We start from the raw sequence: 23,977 nt of genomic DNA on the forward strand, positions 1-23,977 counted from the left end.
TATCTTTAATTGGGTTTTAAGATCTTTCCCGATATTAAAGGTGAGTGGAAGTTCTGCTATCTTGCATCTGCAGCCTCGCAGGCACCCCTAAATCTTCCTGAAGACATCTATAATGCTCTTTACCTTGTAAATCCCACTTTAATGGCTTCTCCCCGAGTTCCTGTCACAGCCCTGCCTCTCCAGACACACAGCAGTGAGATGTTTCTACAGTCTGTCAAATATCTTCCTCTGATTTCCTCTTGATAAGTTTGCTTTGGACGAGAAACAGTCAGCCGGACGTGAATTGCGTTTATCATCCCGGAGCTGTTTCTGCTGGAAACTTTGTCAGCTTTTATTAACATAGTAAAAAATGGATGTGCTGATATGAATCAAAGATAGCTGAGGGTAACTGACAACGTTTAAATGTTGTCACGTATGTTTTGTGCAGATGTGCTCTTGACCCCTTAGGGGGAACTTTTTTGTTTTTCTTAAATTTCCTATCTGCAAACAAGGACGTCTAAGAATCGGAACAAATGAGGGGGTTTATCAGGAGTTCATCTCACAAAGAAAAAGCAGCACGCTCTATTTATCAGATACTTTGATAGTGGAGAAAAAGCACAACATACCACGAACCATCACTCTTCCATGCATCGATCTCTTATCAGTTGCTCTTTAAGCTGCCTTAGTTTGCCCACAGCTGCTGCACATCAGCACGCTGCATCTGATTTAGTGTTAGCTTATAGTACCTCATTGAATCCACATAAATCCCACCTACACAATAGTGGCATAGTGATGTCCAAATTTGCAATGTTACTGCTGGTGTCGCTGCATTGATCTGCCTTCACGAGCAGAGCTGAGCTGTTTATGTAACTCTTGGTCAGTTACTTAAAAAAGAAAAAGATTTCGGAAGAGACTACATGCGGTAATAGACACATCGGCAAAGGCTTTGCCGATCGACCATCAGAGGAAGATATTTTATTTGAAGCCAACATGAGAAGAATCATGGGAAAACATTTAAAGAGACATCAAAAACACATTTACATGTAAATACATATCAGTCACATAGCTTAATTGTTTCCAGCGTAGAAGGAGCCTGGGAGGTACTTCATACCTTCCTTGCTCAATACCAACTCCTTGGCTTTAAATATATTACCTCCCCCTGCTGATACTGTAACTTGAGCATGCATGTCTGTTTCACGCTTTGGAGAGGCAAAGCTTGACATCTACACGGTGGTGGACCAGTCTATTACACGCTTTGCCGTGATACTGGGTTGGACTGAGTCTGCACACGTACTGTCGCAGCCCTGAAAAGCAGAAAAAACTGCACCTTTACACAACCTGTTGCATTTGTGCAAACTAGATACAATTCATTACAATACAGTTATACTTGTGCTAATAAATGGACTGTAAACATACCGTACTGTGTTTATATTACTAACAAGCAGAAACGTGACAGCTGTTAAATTACATCCTCTATCCCAGGGGTGTCGAACTCCAGGCCTCAAGGGCCGGTGTCCTGCAGGTTTTACATCTCACTCTGGGTCAACACACCTGAATCAAATGATTATTTCATTACCAGCCTCTGGAGAACTTCAAGACATGTTGAGGAGGTAATTTAGCCATTTAAATCAGCTGTGTTGGATCAAGGACACATCTAAAACCTGCAGGACACCGGCCCTCGAGGCCTGGAGTTCGACACCTGTGCTCTATCCCATTGTATTTTAAGTGTGACATATGTGAAACAGCATGCGAAAACCAGGCCAAAAGGACAAGTTTTCAGTTTCATTACATTTTTTTATGATTCCTAAAACTTTGAAATTAACACGAGAACAGGTTAAAGATGGAAAAGTTGCCAGCATCACCAAGGATCCAGATTCCACCGGCTGGACGCCAGGTCGTACCAAAAAGCAGGGTTTTTTCTTCCCCTCATAACTGAGAGGTTTGCTAGATGAGGTTTTATTTGCATTTTATCCATAAGAAACTTCAAAAAACTACAGTCTCTGGACCTAGTTTGAACACAGATATGCAGACAGTGATGTAGAGATAAGAAACACCAGAGCACAGCACTGCTGCAATTCTTTGGTGTTTTTTTTCCTGTGCTGTGGCGCATGTTGGGAGTTGACTATAAAGACCAGCAACATCTCTTATGATATAATGTGAAGCTACAGCTAAGAAGAGCTGGTGGAAATGAGGGAAATGCATAGGTTTAGCGTGGCTCTGTTCAGTGGTAGCATAAGTGCTCAAAGTGGTGAAATAGATGAAGTAGAGCAATCTTTTTTTAAATTTTACTTAGCTTGTTATTTTTGAGTTTCTTTTATGTTTTCACCTGTTGTTCAGTAGAGGTGAAACTGCTTATTTTTGATTAGTGTAACTATCTTCTTGACTAAGTAAGCCTCACTTAAATGTAGTCTACAGTGTGGGAAGTTCCAGATTTGCAGCAGCAAATTATTATTAAAACGCCGACTGTTATTATATTTGGGATTCAGTCACCCAAGTGCTAATCTTGTTACCTAGCTACATGTAAGTTTGGCCAAGTTTTGATGGCTTTAGAGCGCATCTAAACTATGAAAACATAGATGGCTTCTTATTTTACACAAAAGATGAAGATTAAATGATCGAACTGCTTTAATAGGAGGTTATTATTCCTGCACTTTCCCCAATTTCTCCCTCCAAACACCCAGAAAGACAAAAACTTCACACTGAATTTGTTATCCGTTTTTTCTTTCTGTAAGTTCCCCTCATTCAGTAAATCACTCGTGTTAGAACGTGTGATATACAGAGTCTCATTAAAAAACAAGAAATGAAAATGTGTTGGGTGTATATCAGTCGTTGACCTTATAAATATTTGTGATACTTGCATTTGTTGTTTGTGTTTTCCATGCCAATTTTTTGGCTCATACTTACCCACATCTGTGCTAACAGCACTTGAGGGCACTGCAGTTACCTGGAATGGTGGGCAGAGCCAGCATGCCAGGGTGTAGAAATATAAACCGGCGAATAATCTTCAGCAAATAAATGTGGCATGTAGCAGACATCTGGTAATAAAGAAAAACAAGTACAAAAAAACACCCAAATATATCTTCCCTGTCAGCTTCGCGAACTTAGAAAGGATAAAGAGGCTTTTATCATTAGAATTGCCCGAGGGCTTCAGTTTTTCTTCCACTTAAAAAGTCCTGAGGCTCTGAGATGATGCAGAGCAGAAGTGTTTGAAATCTTGTGTTCACATGCTTCCGTGATGATTTTTGTTCTGTGGATTTAACATCTGTCAGGTTGGATCTATTAAGTCCAAAAACATCCTCTCCAACTGGGTGAACCTCGAGGGTCAAAGGGCAACGCTGGGGACCACAGGATGGTTTGGTTGGGCTTATGTGTGCTTATGTGTTTTATTTAATTTTGTCAGGCCTTCGTCTGTGCTGATCAGAAACAGAGACAGAGGGAAAAAGACTTCCTGATTTTGCCGAGGGTCCAGCGGGGTCAGCTCAACATTTTCTGTGTCGTGCTGAAGTAAAGCTCTTCACACCGTCAGCTGCAATTTGGGAATTAACACTGGGAGTGAGTGGCTCGCTCAAGAGAAAGACTGCAAAGGCTGATGCTATTAAAGGTGTCTCATTGGTGCTACAGTCAGGTCCTACCTGCAGCCAGGTGATTTGGTTATTTAGCTGAAATGAGGAATCTTGCAAAGAGACTGATGCTTAGAAGTGATGCAGCACAAGCTGAGATATTCATTTTTGCATCAGCATGAGATGAGGTGACTTTACTAACATACCCCCCCCCCCCCCCCCCAAAAAAAAACCAAGCCAAAAAAAGTAATGACTAAAACCGTTAAGCTAAACAAACTTATCATTATTTGAGGTTTCATACACACAACAGGGAATCAATAAATAAAAAGACATAAATATTTAAAATTACAGAGAAAGTTCTGGTAGCTCATTGCCCAGACTGTCCAGTTTTTTAACTGTAACAGTTAAAAAAACAGACATTTCTATAGTAGAAAGAGAAAACCATGAAAACATTTCTGTTTAATTGTTTAATGCTTAATTACTCTGTGTAGTATGAATGGTTTCAAGCAAGAAGCTTGAAGACACTTTGCATATAGTTTATTTTATGTAATATTAAATTCTGAACTGTAAATGTAGTCTATTTCAAGGAAGCAAGTTTTTGTTCAGTATTTCCATAAAATCCTTATTTATTTCCTTATTCTCACTATTAACTAGTGAGAACACACATGAGGTTTAAGGCCTGGACAAGTTTGAGAAGATCCGACTTCCACACACCGACAGACCGTTAGTAACTGACATATGAAAGTGACACCCCTGATCTAACCTAATGAGGTGAGATCTCAGCGTTGACTCAAGTACATATGTGTTTGATTTGTGCCATAATCATGCTGGTTAGTTCGGTCTTGCTCTTTAAGTGAATTGGTTGTACATGTAGTTTGCAACTATTACATAGTGTTAGAGGTTCTCAAGAAGTACCTTCCCAGTGCAGATGCGTCTATTTTGCATATTTTCCTGTCAGCATCTTGTAAATGTTAGTAACGGTAGCGTAAGCTGATTGTAAGGCATGCACACTTGCTTGATAATCCCTTTAATTGATGGCCTAGAAAAGGTTGGCAGATATGGTATCATTTCTCAATCGTTATCCTTTTATCCGCGGTTATTAACAGCTGATTCCAGTTATCAGTTTTAAGGATGGGCATGGTGCAACTTTAAATGATGGATGTATTTGTTTTTTTATGTTGTTGGCTTGCCAAGGCTGTCAGAGGTGCTTATTTGAAGCCTCTAATGTGCAAATTTTTTTGCTTCAAGTAGGATCAAATGAATTTATCTTTCACTGTCTGTCAGTCCTGACAGACTTTGCCAAATTTGAAACTCTGTTCAGGAGAAAAGAAACAGACACACTCTCTGTCTCGTATGGAGACAGACAACAAAAAGGGTGCAGGGATAAAGGATGAATGTAGAGGAAGGTAGAGCGTCTACCTTGGCTAAAGTGAGATGAAGGCAAAGGGATAGTGGATGTGTGTCACGGTAGGATGAATCCCCTACGAGGCCGCTCGATGAAAGGCTCCCTGAGGCCTTTACCTTCAGAAAAGATAAGGACACACTGGTCAGACTGTTTGTTCGTAATCCCTAAACAAAGGAGGAGGAATTGGCAGAGAAATAACAGTTTCAAAATGTATTAAGTTTTCTGTCACTGCCACAGAGAGTTGGTGTCATCAGAGGTTAAAAAAGAAAGGGTAACGACAGTGGTGTTGATTTTGTTTCAAACCACTGGAAAAGGAAAGAGAAGTAAAATACTTGAGAGAGAGTGTGCACTGAAGTTCACTGTTTGATAAAGAGAGGATACAAAGATCTCAGCAACTTGAGATTTTTGTTTCCTTTCACTGTAGCCTGATCTGTGGTAATACAAAGAGAAAAAATACTATCAGCAAACTAAAACTTTGGATGCAGAGAAGTCTGTTGTCAGGTGGCAGGAACATCAAAAACATGTGATACAGCCGCTGTGTCGACTACTTTTGCATGTGCACTTCTTGGTTCATCAGCTAGCTATAGAGAGCACAGCAAATGTGCTCCAGTGCAGTCCTCCAGAGTCCCAACAGTGTTGCTCGACGTCTATGATCGCTGAGCGTCTGTCAAATGCTGATTGGTTGACAAGCGGGCAGTGACAGCAGAACTCCCCGGGAATGGCAGAAGTGTGAAAAAACATCCAAAACATCCAAAAATGCAGCCTGCAAAGTACATATCGCGGCCCACGGACTGCCAACAAACTGTAAAAGACGCTGAACCATGATTTCCCCATAACTCAGACTGATCGTGGTAGCTGCGGCTGAATTATTTGACATTGCCGATATTATAAAGAGAAAAGCCTTGAAAACAAAAGAGAGGGGAAACACACACAGAGATAATCAGTGTTTGCAACAGAATGAGAAAAGCATGAATGATAACTTTGATCTCTCGCTTTTCTGTTCCTTATCGTTCAATCTTGAGATTATTACGTTTGCGTGCACGTCCCTGACTGAGGGCTTGTGCACAAGTGTAGCCAATAGTGGTGCACGCGTGCTTAAATCTCAGGTATTGCTATGTGTGTGTGCGACATATATGGTGATGTTCAGGACCAACTTATCAGCAGTGGCCTGTCATACAAACATCTTCCCACACACACATGCTCCTGGGCCCCAGTCTGATATTTTATCAGGTTCCCCCTTCAGGAAGTCCACCAGTTAAAGCATGCTGGTGGGTTTTGTTTAGGCTTCATCTTACACACACACACACACACACACACACACACACACACACACACACACACACACACACTTGTAAAATAGTGGTAGAGGGGCCATTTTGGCTCCCATTGTCCAGAATATCTCAACGTACAAAACCCCGCCTTACTCGTCTGTCAGTCGGAGTTGAAATGAGAGCTTTGAACCTGCGTCTCGCCCTGAATCACTTTATTCAAACACACAAACACCTGACACTCATAGCCCCTCCACTCTCCAAGAAGAGGCAGCCTTTATTCTAAAAAAGGTCAAAGGTCATAGCCACCACAAAGACTAGAAAAGACCAGAAGGTCAGGGGCACCAGGATCACAGACTCACAGACTCACAGACACACAGAGACAAGTGTACGTGCCTGTGTGTTTTCATGTGTGTGTTCAGAAAAGTTACTTCCCTGACCTCTGCAGCCTGTTTTCTGTCACTCCTTCTTCATTTCCTCATCTTCTTCAGACTTTGAATATTTTATTATTGTTGTTTTGTGTTAAATCTTAAAGACAGAGATTTGGACACAAGGTTTAACCCTCTCAAGGCAGGCGTTGCAGATTTGCAACGGTTAAAACACTAACAACCTGATTACCCCACATACATATTTTATGAGGTTTTTTTACTCAGAAGTACCACTGCAGGACTTGGTTGTGCATTAGCAACTAAAACTTAATTTGAGCCTGAGAGGGTTAAAGACCTTCTTTATCAAAGTCCTGCCGGTGCACTCTACTGCCCTCATATGGCATGTTCAGGAACTGAAACTTACAACAAGTCTACATTTAGTGTGTGGGGGATTTTTCTCAGAAAAGGGAGTTTGTTTAGTTCAGATTGGCTCAACTGATAACATGTGGTGATACAGTTTTGGCATTTTCTCCTAAAAACACAATAACTGATGCTGTTTTTTAACATAGTTTTATATCATTTCATCTAAGACTTATTTTTGTGTGTATGTGTATTTAATTCTGCTTCCTGTTAAAGCTGAGTTATGACGGGATGTGGCCCCAGTGTAAGAGTGGGTATGCTGAAGTGTTCTTGTGCAAGTCGGTGCACCTGTCACTGGTCCTGATAGCAGAACACGCAGGAATGTGTATACAGCTAAAGTAATAAAGAAGCAGCAAAGCAAAGTATTTGTAACCTAAACTTAAGATTGTTACACTTGCTAGTTCTGCAAAATATACAGCCTACCAGATGGAAAACGTTCATGTGTTCCAGTATCGTGTGAAATTTAACTACATTCACGTTAGTGTTGATTAAAAAATCACGTGCAGCAGAGTTATATTGTGTGTACATAAGTTGTGTTTGGTCGAGCTTAAAGTTACAGAAGCTGGTTTTAAATGAAGTAATGCCGAATGAAAAGAGTTGAGTTTTATTAAGTTGCTTATTTTATGTGTGCAAAAAACATAAAAGAGAAGAACCCAGTGTAGTATATCAAAGTAAAGGAGTCATACGTCATTTTTAATACATTTTACACCAACTTAATACAACTTCATTTTATCAAAATGTGTTACAAAAACAAAAATAGAAGACTGCCCTGAGTGTTAACAACACTTGTACTCAATATTAACATTATTTATTAGACAAAGACAAAGAGCTCAGTTTGTGTTGTGCTTTTGTGCCCCATACACCACACAGTTACAGGAGCACTGTGTGTGGATAAACTCTTAACCTGAACACTGACCGAAGCTACAGTGAATGACTACAGGAGTCTCAGTTACAGTCTGCTATAAGGCAAATCTTTACCCAAACACTGGAAACCCTGTTACTTATATGGACAAATCACAGTCTAAACAGCAAACCTGAAATAATCATCACAACACGACTAAAGTGCAAAATTATTCGTACATTACTTCTAATGTGTCTCATTGGATACATATACTTCTTAGTCCCAAAAAGTTACATTTTTTCTAGTTTTTAGACATTAAACTTTCACTTTTATATGTCTAATACTAGCTGCAATCTTATTTAACTCAAACAAAATTAAAGAATTAAACTGAATAAAAAAATAAGTCTTGAGCAAAAGATCCAGAGGCCAGATCTCTGTAGTTTATCCTCACTGCTGCCTTTTCTGTACAAAGTAGGAATTAAATACCTGGGCGATCTAAGTCTAAGCACACAAACACACTCAAACAAAGGTCAACACGTGCAGGAATGTGCAAACCTGATTATTACTGATTTTATAGGCTCTTGTGATTTAAAGTGATGACAGCAAAGTTGTTTTATGACAATTCCACATAAATGCAAACTGTCATTTACGACATTTTATTCTCTTCAGCAGAGCTGCCGTGCCCTTCTTGTTAAGCATAAACTCAATGAGACCCTGTTAAACATGCAGAAGCTCATCAACTTAAAGGGCAAGACGAAATATGTCACCCAGAAATACAGAATATGCAATTATGTCTGAGCATGTGTGTGGTATTTCTTAATCCGCTTGCCCTGCGTGTCTCATACATTGAGTACTGCTTTAAAATAAGCACGATTAAAAGCAAATATGTTGCTCTTGCTGCTTTGATTGAGACCTCGCTGACTCCTCGCTGCACTTTGGGTGGGCGTCAGATGGTATCGCATGGGAGTAGAGGGGCCTCTGCTGTTGTTTCTCCTCTTGTTTTGAAGGAGCATAAAGGAGATACGTGGAGGAGAAATGTCCCACACTGCTGATGGAGACACACACAGATACGCTCTGATATAGAAAATATGCACAATAGCAGAAAGCTCCGCAGGAATCTCAATCCCAGCCTAACTAAACACAGCTGGATGGAGCTCGTCTTCGCACAAGGATACGCCTCAGCTTTTTTGTCATGCACACTTTTAATCTGAGGCAAGCCGAACAATTCAAAAGCTTAACCAAACAAGAAACAGCAAACGGCCTATGGACGAACATACTGGACCACCTACGCATCACACCTACTAGAGCTGCCCCGCCAGTAGAAACCCACGTCACGAAAACTATGATGACACTTTAGTCAACGATTTAAAACGAGATGAAAATGTGACATTTAATTAAAACTAATGAATTAATTGTACAGAAAGGCAGTTTGAAACTGATCCAATCAGAAGTGATCTCTTTGTGCAGTAAGGGTAGATGCCTACATTTTGATCTGCCGGTGAGAAACAGGGAGGGAGGGGAGGAAGTTCTTGTGCTCGCTGGAAGAGCAGCGTAGACATATGGACATATTATGCGTTTGAAGTTAAGGAAAATAAGGTGCTTTATAATCCATGTGGAGACGTGTGACTGGATTTGAGTTGTTTGCCTTTATCCCCAAGTGTAAACCATTCTCGTTCCCTTCTTCTGCAACTTTCTGGTATGTTGTAAGGACAAGAAGGAATCTAAACCATGAGGACTCACCTAATTCCTTAACTCCTAATTCACATAATTAATAGCCTCTGTAAAGGGGAATTGAAAATTCCTTCAAAGTAAAAGTCTGGCTGTTTCTGGCGTGTTGGATCATTCGATATAACCAAGTGGACAGCGCTGAGGCCAGATTTGGAGTGATGTCTTGTTTTGATCAAGCTTTAGACTTGTTTGGCATCCCATAGCCATCAAAGAGAGCGGAAAAAAGTGCATTCTTGGATATCTCAGCCGTCATCAGAGCATATATGATTTGGATGAGGTGGTTGGACCTTTAGGTTGGTCTGCAATCCAGACTTTTGTTGAGACTTTCAGAAGCTTTAGAAACACACAGTTTCTATGACACAATTCAGTAAAGATGTTATGAAACCAGATTCAAAGAACAGAAGTGAATACTAGATTACTTCTATAGGCTCAATGTTTGCATCTGAAGTCAGCAAATCTCACTTATCCTACTTTAAAGGGACACCTCAGCTCAAGATTTTTTGGGTTCTCTTAAATTCAGTTTGATTCAATTAAATTTCATTTATATAGCACCACATCACAACAACAGCCACCTCAAGGAACTTTATATTGTAAGGTAAAAAGCCTACAGTAATAGAAAGAAGCCCTTTGAGCAAGGGCACTTGGTGACAGTGGGAAGGAAAAACTCCCTTTAAACAGGAAGAAACCTCCAACAGAACCAGGCCCAGGGAGGGGCGGCCATCTGCCGCAACGGGACAGCATTTACTTTGTGATGCCAAAAATGACTTTAGGAAAAAAATCAACATTCATTTGTTTGAACTGATACTCAGTATTAACGCAGTTAAGTGTTTGCAACCTAAACTCCTGATGTTCACTTAACATGGCAGTGTGGAAAACACATTTATTACTTAAAAAAAAAAAAAAAAATCCACGAATTTACTTTCAAGAATTTAAACAGAAACTTGCTCAAATGGTCAAATTCATGAAACATTCTCCTAAATAAAACAGGAAAGCTGACATTTTTTCCACCCGTAGCTAATCCACCTTTAGTTTGGGGATATTTGACTGGTATAACTTGTCTTGTTTTTGCTGATACGACAGGATTCATATGTTGCTTACAGTTTGTATGATTTTCACCCATGTTTTTTTATCTTTGCAGGATGCTTTTTAACCTTTCCTTTTTCCTCTTTTTTTAAACCTTTAAAGCCTGAATCATGTAATTATTGCCAGAAAATTTGTTTGTTTGTTTTAAAATAGTGTATATTTAACTTTATTTTGTTTAATTTGTCTTATTGTTTAAAAAATAAATCACATTTCAATTTGCATATATGATATTTAATTTGTATTATATTTGCTATATTTCTATATTTGTTTTTTTCAATTGCTTAAAAATGTATTGTGCAATTTATTTAGGTTTTTCAGGGGGAAAAATTCACACTGATGATGTCGAAGTCCCAAAAACTGGCAAAAAAACTGTATGTATTAAATATGACACACTAGTCGTTAAGGGGTTAACTGATGCCGAAACACCACTGTGATGGTTTATCTTTAAAATGTAATGTAGCACGAAGGTCAAAATAAGATGGTATCATGAGAATGGGGTGTAGTTGAGACTATTTTCTCAGAACAGGATTACTGTTATCCACTTTAGCTTATTGCAACTGCAATACTGCAGTGAACTGAAGTATTTAAGCACAAAATTCCTCTTCTTTCATTTTCCATTTGTCTCGACCTACCAGATAATTCAACACTGATTACTGTAATTAGTTTTTAAGCTAAACCTGATTATCTACAATACTTGAGCAGTGGTTTAGAGGTTTTAAAGGTTTAGATGAGTTGTGCATGCCAATTACATGTGCTGTTTGCTCTGAGCAGTTGACATCATTGTGGGCTAACTTTCAGGGTGGACGCATGGTAGTGTAAGGTTGCTTTAGCTCCAGTTATACGACTTATTTTAAGTTTCTAAGACCAGGGGATAAAAGGCTGTATACTATATACAGCTGTAAAAACCTATTCTGAAACTTTTACCTCATGTTTTAGGCTTTCTTGTAGAGATTCATAGTAGTTTGCATTTAAATAACAAATAGGAAGTTGCTCACTTCCTGGACAACAGCTGAGGAAACTCCACAAATTTATGGCATCGTCCGCTGACCAGTAATAGGGTATTTATTGGTGGGGTAAGCACCTGGGTGAAAAGAGAGAACAGGTTGTGTGTGTAATGGCAGCCATCACCAAAACCAGAGCAGTCAATTGTAGAGCGGAGGTGTAGGAATCTTTCTTATGGAGTATGAAAACCATACAGTGTGTTGAAAATGAACAATCCAGCTCCACCAGGAAATATTAGGAAGTTTGATGCAGCGAGCTTCACTGCAAACCAGAATCAGTAAACTTTGGCTACCATTTAATTAACTTACTTTCAATGATAGTTTGGCTGTAATATTTTATACCTAAAGTATGAATAGTGAAAGAAGCTATTTTATGTTTATATCACAAGGGAAACTGATAAAATATCTGAAAACACTTTGTTTCTTTACCCAAAATAAAAATGTAAGTTTGCAAAGAAACTTGTTTCAGGTATAAAAACCAAAAGAAACAAAGATGCACTGAAAACAAAGAAAGAAATGCAAGTCTGTAAATCGAAGTGGCATGAATAGAAAAATAGAAAACAGTTTCAGTTGTGTTTATTGAAGTGAGGTGAAATTACATGATATGCCCATACATGTGCATCAAACGCTAATGCACAGGTCTTATCATGAGAGCATTAGGATTTAGTTAATCAAGCTACTGTTGTTTTTTCAAGCATTAGGAAACCATCGCTAGATGATGTGAGCTACAGTTATATAGGCCTACACACTGGTGCATGTTCTATATTAGTGACTGATTGTTAGAGCTTGCTAACAATAAGAATGGTCACAAAGAGGGATACAGTACTGCACCAAAAGCTTCCTGCAATTACTTTGGTCGCTAGCTACAGTCACCCATAGTTTGCATGCAAGTTGCCAACCTGTTTCCAAACACTTGCCAACTACTTGCTAAGCAGCAGTAAAACTAACAGAAGGGAAGTGGAAACCGAAAGCAATGTTCAACCTTTGAACCAAGTTGGTTATGACGGTAAGGTACTACTTTTACACTGAAGGCATTGGCTGTTTCTGCAACAATGTTACAGTACCACTCGGTGAGTAGTTGGCAAGTGTTTGCAGGCAGCCGAGTTTTCCATGCAAATTTTGGGAAATTGCAGGAGCCTGGCACCAACCAATACAATCAAAAGGAGGTTGTTTGTAGAACACCATATATCTGTAGTTGTGAAGTGTATCTCTTTGCAACCAGTTATACCCAGTGCCAGCCAGCAATCAACCAATTAGGAAATACACATCTTTTCCAAGTGATCGGAGGTTGTTGGGGCTCACTGATCAGCCTCTCGGCTGTGCTGTTTTCACTTGAGAACTAAAAATCTTCAGGGTTTTGGAAAGTAGAGCAAATTGACAAAACAGTACATTATTTCAGCCAGACAGTTAATGAAGGAGAAGCTAAAGAAATATCTCACAATTTTTAAGCTTTGTTGCTTTATTTATGTCAGCAATAAACAGAAATGTATCATGAGCTTACATGTTGTTTATACTGATTTGAAATTAAACACTTGAATATTTGATCCGATATCACCCAAAGAAAAAAATCTGGAAGCCGCGCAGAGGCTTCGAGCTACTCGGGATGAGTTTTGGAGCAACTGAAAATGTTTGGATGTTTTTCAGCAGTTTATTCAAAGTGTTAAAAGTTCTCAAGTGCTTGCCCAGGTCAGCTGGGTCATTTTTTTATGTTTATGGAGTGACAACTTTCACAGCCATACATACATAAATACCAGGCCACTGAACTGTTTTCTGGGAAAAAGTGTAAAAAGGTCAAGTTGCTGGAGGAGTAACTGAGAAACCATGTGTTTAGTCTTAAATTGGCTTAAAAAATCGAGGCTTTACTTTCACTTTCTGTCTGTGGTTGTCTTATCCTCAGACATCTGGAGCAGGACAAACATGCCTGGGATAAACGAGGTGTTTAGGTTTGCAGTCGGACCATTAGTGAATAGAGGAGACCTAACCCAAACATTCCCATCTAAGGAGGATTTCCCTCTTTCTCTTTTCTCTGTAATTTTAAATGGACGGAGTGTGGGAGCTGGAGACTTTTTGCTGGTTAGTGTTTTCAGTTGTTTCACCTTTAACAGCATCAAAAGTCCCGTCCTTTCAGCCCATATTTTCACTCTGCCTTTTTGGCAAAGGCGTTTGAGGTTCTGCCGATTCATTTGGCTCCAACCATAATTGGGTTATCGGACTGGTTTGCTGATTAAACTTGCACCCAAAGACCTATCGTTTGCCCACCCCTTGCCTCATCTTCAGCCCATCATCATCCCCAAGTGAGCATGCGGTGTGACAGCTAAAATCTTCCCCATAGCACAACCGGCTCACAGAACAATGTGTGCGGATAAACCCTCCAAGGGCCCGAGGGCGTGTGTTCGCGTTTGCATGCGCGTGTGTTCATAAACAGCACACATACACACACACACTGGTTTTCACACGAATGTTGGCTAGAATCTGTCTGTCCAAGCACTCTCCTCTATCAGGAAGTGAGGTAGGCTCGATGGGAGCAACAAGTCCAGAGAGCTTAGTGGGCCAGAATAGGGTCCATTGTGCCCATTATGCTGGTAGGGATTTGGGCCTACAAACTGACCAGTCTGCTGGAAGGTGATGAGGATGGAAGGTCTGGAAGAGCCGGGCGGAGACCCGACGGGATGGCATGAAAACAAACAGGGATGCCAACTGGCGAATGAGATGGTGTCGGGACTCAGGGAGATGCTGGCAGGGGGAAAGATCAACGATAAAATTTGTCTCCATGTCTACAAAAAGCAGAGCTAGACACATACTTAATTAAAAGCCATTTAACGACTTAATTCAATCTTACCTATATAGCTCCAAATCACAACAACAGTCCTCGATTTATTTTGTGAGTTAATACAGAGAAGACCCTAACAATCAGACAGCAAAGTCAGACAAGAAGAGAGCCAGAGATTAAAGATAACTAATAATTAAATGCAGAGTGCTGTTTAAACACTTAGAGAGTGAAATAAGGTGAGGAAAGAAGAAACACTCAATGCATGGATGGCTTGTTAATTTACTTGCAGTGCTCTAGCTGATTCATCTCCAGCTTTCAGCTGTTTTTGAAGATAAATAAAGCTGTGACCTAGTGAGGTCTGTTCTCCTTCACTTGAACCCACTGTACAGTCTATACCTAGCACCAAAGTCCTTGTAGAAGCAAGACCGGACAGTTGTTTGAACAGTTATTGATTGGGAGAGTAGATTTCTTCCATATTGGCTTTCCCCCTCATTGGTTCTTTTTTGAATCCAGAATTGAATTTAAAATCCTGCTGCTCACATACAAGGTCTTGAATAATCAGGCCCCATTTTATATTAAAGACTTATACTTGACCACGAGAGCACTTTGGTCTCAGACTGCAGGTTATTTGTGGCTCCTAGGATATTTAAAAGTAGAATGGGAGGCAGAGCCTTCAACTTTCAGGCCCCTCTTCTATGGAACCAGCTCCCAGTTTGGATTCAGGAGACAGACACCCACTCTACTTTTAAATTAGGCTGTCTTACACAGAGTGTCTATTTTCCTGTCTTCGTCCCCTCACCCCTAACCAGTGACGGCAGATGGATGCCCCTCCCCTGAGCCTGGGTCTGCCAGAGGTTTCTTCCTGTTGAAAGGAAGTTTTTCCTTCCCACTGTCACCAACTGCTGGCTCATAGGGGGTTTTCTAATTGTTGTGGTTTTCCCTCTATTATTGTAGGATTTTTACCTTACAATATAAATAAAGTTGAGTTGAAAAGACTCGTTCTAATCTCCTATCCCCCTGGTCAATTTTAGAGCAGCCTTAAATTTATGGCAAATTAAACCGCCTGGATGTTATTTAAAACTACATGTAACTGTTTTTATGGGGTTTTTCACCCACCTTCTTGTTTCATCTCTTCTCTTCCCCCTCCTCTCTCAGTTTTTTAAAACCATACCATGTTAGGGAATACACAGATGCCTTAGACCCTCAGAACCTCCCTCAAAGAGTCAGGGACAATAAACAGCTCAGACTTTCAGAGGTTTCGTTTTTGAAGCCGTTTTTAGCATTTGTTGGTTATTTTACAAGCTTGTAAACATCTTTTTTTTGTTGAGGCAGAAAAAACACTGTTCACTAAATGACACCAGATCCTCTTTTCACCTTAACCAACTCTTCACCTCTCACCTTTTATGTAAGGCCAGACAGACGGTGCTGCCGACGCTTTGAAAGTGACCCACGACCTGAAAATAGAAACTAAAAAGACGGTGGAGCCTTTGGACAAGGTGACCCCATGACCCGCTGAGTTTTAGATAAACAAAGAGATACTTAAGCCAGTGGTTGGGGTCTGCTAAGACATTTATAGGTGTATGTTGCTTAAACTGTGATGACAGCTGGGAGGATGACAGGTCAGAGATTAAGCAGTAGGAAGTTGGTGGAAGGTGAAGAGGAATGGAGAACCAAAAAGAAAGAGGGAGAAGAAATGATGTATAGCAGTTGTTTCAATAAGGAGTGATGGAGGAATGAGGGATGGAAGGAAAGGCGTGAAAGAAAGCAGCTTGCTGTGGGATCCCTGCATATTTTCCCTGGGTGAAACCAGGTGTGAGTGTGAGCTATGGGCCAGACAACTCAGGCAGGCTGGCACAGCCCTGTCATTAAGCACTACCTGCCTGCCCTGAGGCCATGTGGGCTGGAAAAAGAGCTGAGAGCTCAGGTAAGACAGTGCGACAAAGACCAGTCTGCCATCACTGTCACTTTACCGGGACAAACACATTTACAGTGTTTAAGTGAAAACCCTGTAAATTTGTTTTTACCTGTAAACTTACAGTAAAATTCTGCTAGCAGGTGTTTCACTGCCACACATTAAAAACGCACTGATAAAAGTTGCCATTAAACACGAGAAGGCAAGTACACCCACTTTGAATTCCAAGCTTTCACACATGAGGACATAATAAAATAACATCTGGTCCTTAGCAGCTTCCAAAATTGAGTAAATACAACCTCAAGTGAAGAACAACCCACAATGTGTTACACTGTGTTATTGTTTATGTAGCAAAAATTAGGCCAAACTGCAGAAGCAGTGTGAAAAACTATATATACCCTATGATTCAGTAGCTTAGCTCGTTTAGCAGCAATAATTTGAATCACTTGTTTCCTCCATGACTTTATGAGTGGCTCACATTGTTGTTGTGGAATTTTGGCCCACTTCTCTTTCCAACGTTGCTTCAGTCCATTGAGGTTTGCAAGCATTTGTTTATGTACAGCTCTCTTAAGGTCCCACACCAGCATTTCAGCAAAGTTCAGATCCGGACTTTGACTGGACCATTGCAACACTTTGACTCTTTTCTTTTTAAGCCATTCTGGTGAAGGCTGGTGGTTTGTTCACATGCATTTTTGCCTTATAGCCATTCCCACATTAATGGGCAGCAACAATTATTAACTAAGATTATTACTGATGTCTAACCTCCACACTCCTGAATGCTCCAGACCGGCAAACTGCCAAGACGTCTGATTTTATAAAGGTGATCACACTTCCGTGCGATCAGTTAATCAGGTGCTTTTGATTAGCAGCACCTGACAAGCATTTATCGTATAATATAAGTTATACAATACACTGATACAGTCATTCTAGGTTTTAAGGAGAGAAATACGCTTTTATTAAGACGGCATTTTCTCATAGACTAATATAACTTGTCTGCTTGTTCTAGGAACTACTACGTCATATATATGAATAAGAGATTATTTATTTTACCACCACTTAAGCTCCTAACACATGTGGTTTCCTGTACAGTTTAGACAGTCTAAAGAAGGAGTTTAAGTCTTTATCTAAACAGTCCAGATGCTGTATACGCCTGATTCCCCCTGTGGTTTAGATTAAATCCTAAAGAGTGTTTATATGTAAGCTCATGTTTGACCTTCTGTATGTATGTGTGGCTCTGATCTGGTTTGGTGAAATGCATTTCTATCTGCAGGCAGACAGACTCTGTCTATACAAACAGGACCAGCTCAGAGGAGATCATTATCTTCATTTATCTATTTATGTGTGCATGGAAATAATACAGGGATGTGACCCTTTTCTATGTGTGTAATTAAGGGTGTGCACTACTGTCCATACAGTAAACAGATATGCATTTACACTCTGTTATATATTACCCAGTCTGTTAATGCACGTCACATTAGGTTAAGTTAAATTCCAGCTACGAATCTGGTAGAAAGCAGTTGGAAAGTGTCTCATCCTTCATAAACATCTCTATAAATATATGTATGATTGTCTTGTAGATGTAGATCTGCAGCAGTAGTTTATATTCTCAAGGAAATTTAAATCTATTATTTATTCGTAATGAGTTTACGAGCCCATTTCTTTGCATGTCGCTGCATTCTTTTACATGCATTCTTTGCATGTAAAAACTGCAATCTTATTTCAGTTTATGATATAAGACAAGCTTACTATGGATTTTGTTTTCGTACTGGATTTATGTTTTTGTTGGGTTTTTTCCTGCGGCATTTACATAATAACAAGGGCTTAAAATGGCCTCTGTTAGCGTTTTTAGCTGTGAAGTTAAACCTTCACAAACATCTGTCCCACTCTCTGCCCACTCCTCCCACTGTTCATCTCCCCTCTCCTTATCCAGTCAAACTGCTTAAAATGTGAGCTAATGGGAGGCTGTCAGTACTTCTGGGTGCTGTGTGAATGTGTTTGCGTTTGCCTGAAGTAGATCCAGCTGTTAGTGTTTGTTGTGTTTATGCTGCCCTCCTGTGGTCACGACTGAGCGGTGCACCTGTGAGCTGTGTGAGTCATTTAGACAACATAGTGGATTTTTGGCTCTTTCAAGACTAAAATGTATTTTTCATTAATTTTACTGTAATTTCTTTGTATTCTCTAACTGAATGTGAACCGACAGCAGCTGTGCCTCTACTAAGACCACATATCACTACTTGTGTTATTACAAGGACTACACGTGAGCCACACTCCCCCCTTGGGTGTGCAGTCTATGTTTTTCTGCTTGCAGTTTGGTGAACAGTGATCATGTCTTCTCTTTGCTCTCAGGGTCGTCCAGGACCTCTCGGTGACGTTGGACCGTCTGGACAGGATGGGCCACGTGGGGTCCTTGGGCCTTCTGGGCCAAAAGGAGAGAAGGGCCACCTTGGACTGAAAGGACCATCAGGCCCAAAGGGAGACAAAGTGGGTGCTTCAGATCTTTACATTGGTTGTAATTTGTTTTTCTCATTAAATGCGATTCATTCACTCAGTGGCCACCTTGTTAACCCATTAAAACCAATGGGAGCGCTGGTTTTAGGTCAAACTTTTAGATCAAAGGAAACATTGGCACAATCAAAAAATACCAACAGTTCCTGAAAGCATCAACTCTGTTCTTTTCCTGTGATGTCATCATGGTAATCCCTGGTAGGGCTACACATCCAAATCTCAACGAATAACACAGAAGGCAACACAGAAAAAACAAAATAATTTAAAAAACAAAGTAAAATTAACCCACATTCAAATGTTTGTTTTCTGTAGAGCTGCTTCACACTCACTCACTTTCTCTTCTCTCAACCAACCTTCTTCTTAGGATTACCGTAATGACCCTAATATCACTGACATGTGCAGAGTCGCTGCTTTCAAGAACCGTTGGAATTCTTTTAATTTAGCAAAACGTTCAGGAGTTACTGGAGTTACAGATGTTTTTAAAAAAATTGTGCAAGACACCTGTCTGATGCCAGCAACAGGTTTGGCTATAGAGGGTTAAATACATCTACTACAAAATATCTAAGTTAATGCAAACATTAAATGAGCTAATCACAACTCCACGTGGCATGTAGACATGTTAAAGTTCAAACTGGGCTACAGAATATTGAAGGAAAGGTGATCTAAGTGACTTTGAACGGTTTCATCTGACTGTTTCAGAAACCGCAGGGATTTTCTCACACAAGCATCTCTGGAGTTTGCAGAATAATCTGAGAACAAAATCTCTGAGCAATGTTTTCGACACCTTATTGAATCTGTGCCATGAAGAATTAAAGCCGTTCTGAAGGCAAAATATGGTCCAGTCCAGTATCAGCAAGGCGTACCTAATGAAAAGACCCATGATGTATGCACATACTGTATATAACTAATTAGCAAATACATTTTTTTAATAATATCACAGTTTGCTAAATATAATGCTTCATGCAAACAATGTACATTCAGATTTTCTACACCAAGCGCGCAGTGGCATGTTTTGCCCACAAGGTGTCTCCATTTAAAGTTATTGTATTTTTAAAGCATTTATTATCTTTGCAGGGACCAATGGGAGTGCCTGGATTCCAAGGAAGCGATGGCGTGCCTGTAAGTAAACAGATGCAAACGGTATTCATTAATTTCCTTAATGAGGTTTCTTGTCATTAAAGAAAACATCAAGATTGTTTTCTGATTTTTTTCTCTTCCTCGTCCTTTTTATTCATTTATTCAGCTTCACATTAAGAAATTCCAGATCATATTGTGTAAAAAGTGCAGGAATATAGAAAAAAATGATCATGGAAATGTAAATATTCTAATGAGAGGTCAAATTATAATTTGTCATCATGTCCTTATTATCCTTCGCTGTGCAGGGTCACCCTGGTCAGCCGGGCAGCAGAGGACCACCGGGACTGGACGGCTGTAACGGGACCAGAGGAGATCCTGGAGATCCCGGCTTTGGGAGGGGATACCCTGGCGCCAGTGGATTTCCTGTACGGAAAGACATCCTGTTTCATTCACCTCACATATTTTTAATCTCACGTATAGCAATACTTAGAATATTATATTTACATACAGAGACAGAGATACTGATGTTGTGTTTGCCTCCAACAGGGGCTGACTGGGCCCAAGGGTCAGAAAGGAGAGCCCGTATTCATCTCGGAGAATGCTGTAAGCTCCCACTCATGCACACTAATGCTGCTCACAGGTTGATCTCTTTAACCAAGGCAGTTAAGTTGTTTGCAGTATCAAAATATTGCAAAAACTTTACTTTTCCACTTCCATTACTCTCATTTTTTTTATTAGGTTGGACAAATCTTTTAGTTCCTGCATCTTTTCTTCCTTCCTCCTTAATCCCCCATCCCATCATCTTTATACATACAATCACAATCTCTTTATAGGGAAGCTATGGATTAGAAAGAAAAGGAAGTCCTCTCATTTAGCAGTAAAACCACTTAATATTTGATTTTTGATTGGTTATCTAAATAAACTTCATTTCAGTAGTCAGTAGGACAACTGAAGGTGTGGAAAAGCGAAGCAAAGGTTACTAATATTTTCACAAAGATAATTCTCCCACAATTGATAGTTCAGATTTCCTCTAGCGGTCATTGATGAGTGGTTGTTGATCAAAGCGATCCAAATGTCGATTCACAGGCAGGCAGATGTAAACAAAACGAGAACCTTTATTCAGGCCAGTGTCAGAGTTCATGAGGTAAATTAAACCTGTGCTACTTTATAAAGAGGCTAGGAACACAGAGTGATGACGACAGACACTGAGACAAAGCCTGAGGAAATGACAACACTATTTGTACATAAAAGGGTAATCAGGGTAATGGACACGGAAGGTAACGAGACACAGATGTGTGGTTAGAAAATTTTGTTGTATGTGTTTTCTTTGCACTTTCTATGCATCTCAATTTGTCAATAAACTCTAATGCAAACTGAAACTAACAACCACAAGTTCAGCAACATCTTTAATAAGGAATAAGTCCAACAACCTAAAAAATACAAACATAAACCCAGGTAGACAGCACTGAAAGAGTTTTTAATTTAGGTGATATTTGTTGATCTCTTTGACACATTGAACTTCAAATTACCCAGCATATGAAGGAAACGGGTTACTGTGGCACGACTTTATTGACATTTGCAGCATGAACACATGACATGAGTGAACAGACAGAAAGTTTGTGTGCAGCAGGACGACGTTATTCTCAATGGCATCAGCTGGATCGACTGCCAGCCTGCACCGCATGAAAAATGAACTACTGATACAGTTTATTGAAAGCTGCTAACAGATTTAAGTTCTCATTTACCGAAGCTGCTGGAATGGCATTTGGCCCACTTTGACTCCTGCTGATAACCATGAATAAAAATCCCAATATTTGCCACAAATGAAGAAGATTGTGTTCTGCCATGTGTGTAGAGGTGTTGGTGCATGCTTATTTACTGTTTGCTGTTTTCTTTATTGCACTCATCTAGGTTATACAGGGTTCCCCGGGTGACCCAGGACCCCCTGGCCCACCTGTAAGATTTTCTTTCACTGTTTCACCCAACAGCATAAATATTTAATGCAAAGTAGTACGACTGAGCTCTGTGAAATATGCACTGGATGTTAGCAATGTGTGGTCTAAAATTATGTTACACCAAACTGAAAACAGCACCGCTGTGTAACATGGGTTTGTTTTCATTTGTTTTATGTCTGCAGGGTTTTCAAGGTGCTTATGGTCCAGTCGGTTTTCCTGGTCCCGAAGGACCTGAAGGATACCCAGTATGTAAACTCATTTATCTGTTTCCTCTTCCTCAGACCGATCCCTGCATCTACACCTTTACTTTTCTTTTTCTTTGTTTAATTAATGTCTAATTTGCAGTATGCTGAATGCAGTGATTATGAAGGAAAAACTGTTCTACTACCTTGTGTGACGATTGCTTTAATATTGCTTTATTAAATATCTTACATTCATAAAAGTTCTATGCACACAGGTATTTAGGTTTTATGTAACAGCGTGTTTAAAAATTAGAGATATTAGTTGCACATTTTTTTTAGCTTAAAAGTGGTATCACCTGCAAACCCTGTGATAAGTTTGTTCCAGTCACATTAAAGCCAGAATGTAGGTTTATTTATCTTTAACTTTATGAAGCTTAGTCTGACTCTTTGTCCTGTTTATAGGGCCTACCAGGTCCTCCCGGTCCCCCAGGGCCAATGGTAAGTATAATGGTACACTAAAGGGACATATCATTTCTTTGAATTTAGACAAATGGCTGCCTTTTGGTAACCTCTCTTATTCTCTCATTGTTGTCCAGAAGTACATATTAACCTTTTTTGTTTTTAGGGGAGCCGTAGTGACGCATCTCAAGGAGAGAAAGGAGACAAGGTACGCTGTAAACCACAGAGCTCACAACAGATTCATAAAATTAAGTCAAACGTGCACAAGCAGCACTGCTGATGCTGCTCGTGGCAGTGATTCATTCATCGCACACGCGTAAAAAAGACCGCAAAGAGGAACCATGGTTGTGCTCCCTTTATGCTACAAATATGGAAGCAAAGTATTCTGGGTCTAAAGTTTGCCACAGTCAGTGTAACTATCTATGTGTTAATTTTTTATGGTTTTATCTGCAAAAGCATGTTTTATAAGTTAGATTCCTACTCAGAGTAAAACAGAAGAGTGAGCAGATTGGACAGAATTAGAAATGAGTGCATCAGAGGAACAGCTAAGACAGTTAAAGAGAGGCAAGGCTGAGATGGTTTGGATAGGTGCAGAGGAGGGATAGTTGAAGAACAGTGAAGATGGAGCTGCCAGTCAGGAGGACAATGGAAGACTTCAGGGAAGATGTGTGGCTCTAGTGAAGGTGGGCATGCAGATGTTTGGTGTGACAGAGGAGGATGGAGGGATACAGGGAACATTTGAAAAAAAAAAAAAAGATGAACAGCACAGTATAAAGAAGGGTGTGCTTGTGATTGACAAGTCAGCAAAACGTCCACTGCTTGCTAAACACATTTGACTGCAGAAAAATAAGCCTGTGACTCATGCATCTTTTCTATACAGTCTATGTTTAAGATTAGGATGTAGTCTTGTGTCACAGAAAGGAAAAACAGGAAATCAGCAGTGAGGGCAAGCAGGAGGCACACAGGAGATAGCTTTGTCTCCTTTTAGAATTTATACTAAGTTACATTTATTTGTTGATGGAAGCATCACTATAAGATGTGCTATAAATGTCTGCCCCCAGTTTCTTTCCAGTAAAGTGAAGTCAGGGGTCTGACAAATAGAAAAAAAAAAATCTTTCTATTTGTAGGAGCAAAAACTTGTTTTTAACCTCACGGGGACCCAGATGCTAATAATAAACTGCTATTAAAGCAGAGCTCTGATTTAAGTGATTATGTTGGTGAAAAACGTTCTTTAACCACCGTTTCACATTGTTTTGTAGTAAAATGTTATGGATTCTATATTGTAAAGCAGCCATTCCCAAAGTGGAAAGTGCTGTGGCCCCCTTAAAGCCAGAAAATTCTGCTTTAATTCACTTTGTTTATAAGTAAATAATTTCATATTCATGATAGAATTAGGAACTGTACACAGTATTACTGTGGCATGCCTGCAGTACCTGCAAAGTCCACCAGGGGGCCCCAACTGAC

The 23,977-nt window shown here is 39.9% G+C and overlaps 1 protein-coding gene across 2 annotated transcripts in view; it reads left to right on the plus strand.

Annotated features, from left to right (window-relative positions):
• Positions 1 to 23,977, plus strand: part of LOC134624477 (collagen alpha-6(IV) chain-like) — a 149,101-nt gene that overhangs the window by 88,720 nt on the left and 36,404 nt on the right. For both annotated transcript variants that reach the window (XM_063469458.1, XM_063469459.1), the window contains exons 4-11: positions 18,682 to 18,816; positions 19,915 to 19,959; positions 20,223 to 20,342; positions 20,464 to 20,520; positions 21,829 to 21,873; positions 22,055 to 22,117; positions 22,517 to 22,552; positions 22,680 to 22,721. In XM_063469458.1, the coding sequence (XP_063325528.1) occupies positions 18,682 to 18,816; positions 19,915 to 19,959; positions 20,223 to 20,342; positions 20,464 to 20,520; positions 21,829 to 21,873; positions 22,055 to 22,117; positions 22,517 to 22,552; positions 22,680 to 22,721 (543 nt within the window). The remainder of the gene's footprint in view (positions 1 to 18,681; positions 18,817 to 19,914; positions 19,960 to 20,222; positions 20,343 to 20,463; positions 20,521 to 21,828; positions 21,874 to 22,054; positions 22,118 to 22,516; positions 22,553 to 22,679; positions 22,722 to 23,977) is intronic.

This window comes from Pelmatolapia mariae, linkage group LG3_W (assembly GCF_036321145.2).
Source record: "Pelmatolapia mariae isolate MD_Pm_ZW linkage group LG3_W, Pm_UMD_F_2, whole genome shotgun sequence".
NCBI classification, from domain to species: Eukaryota; Metazoa; Chordata; class Actinopteri; order Cichliformes; family Cichlidae; genus Pelmatolapia; species Pelmatolapia mariae.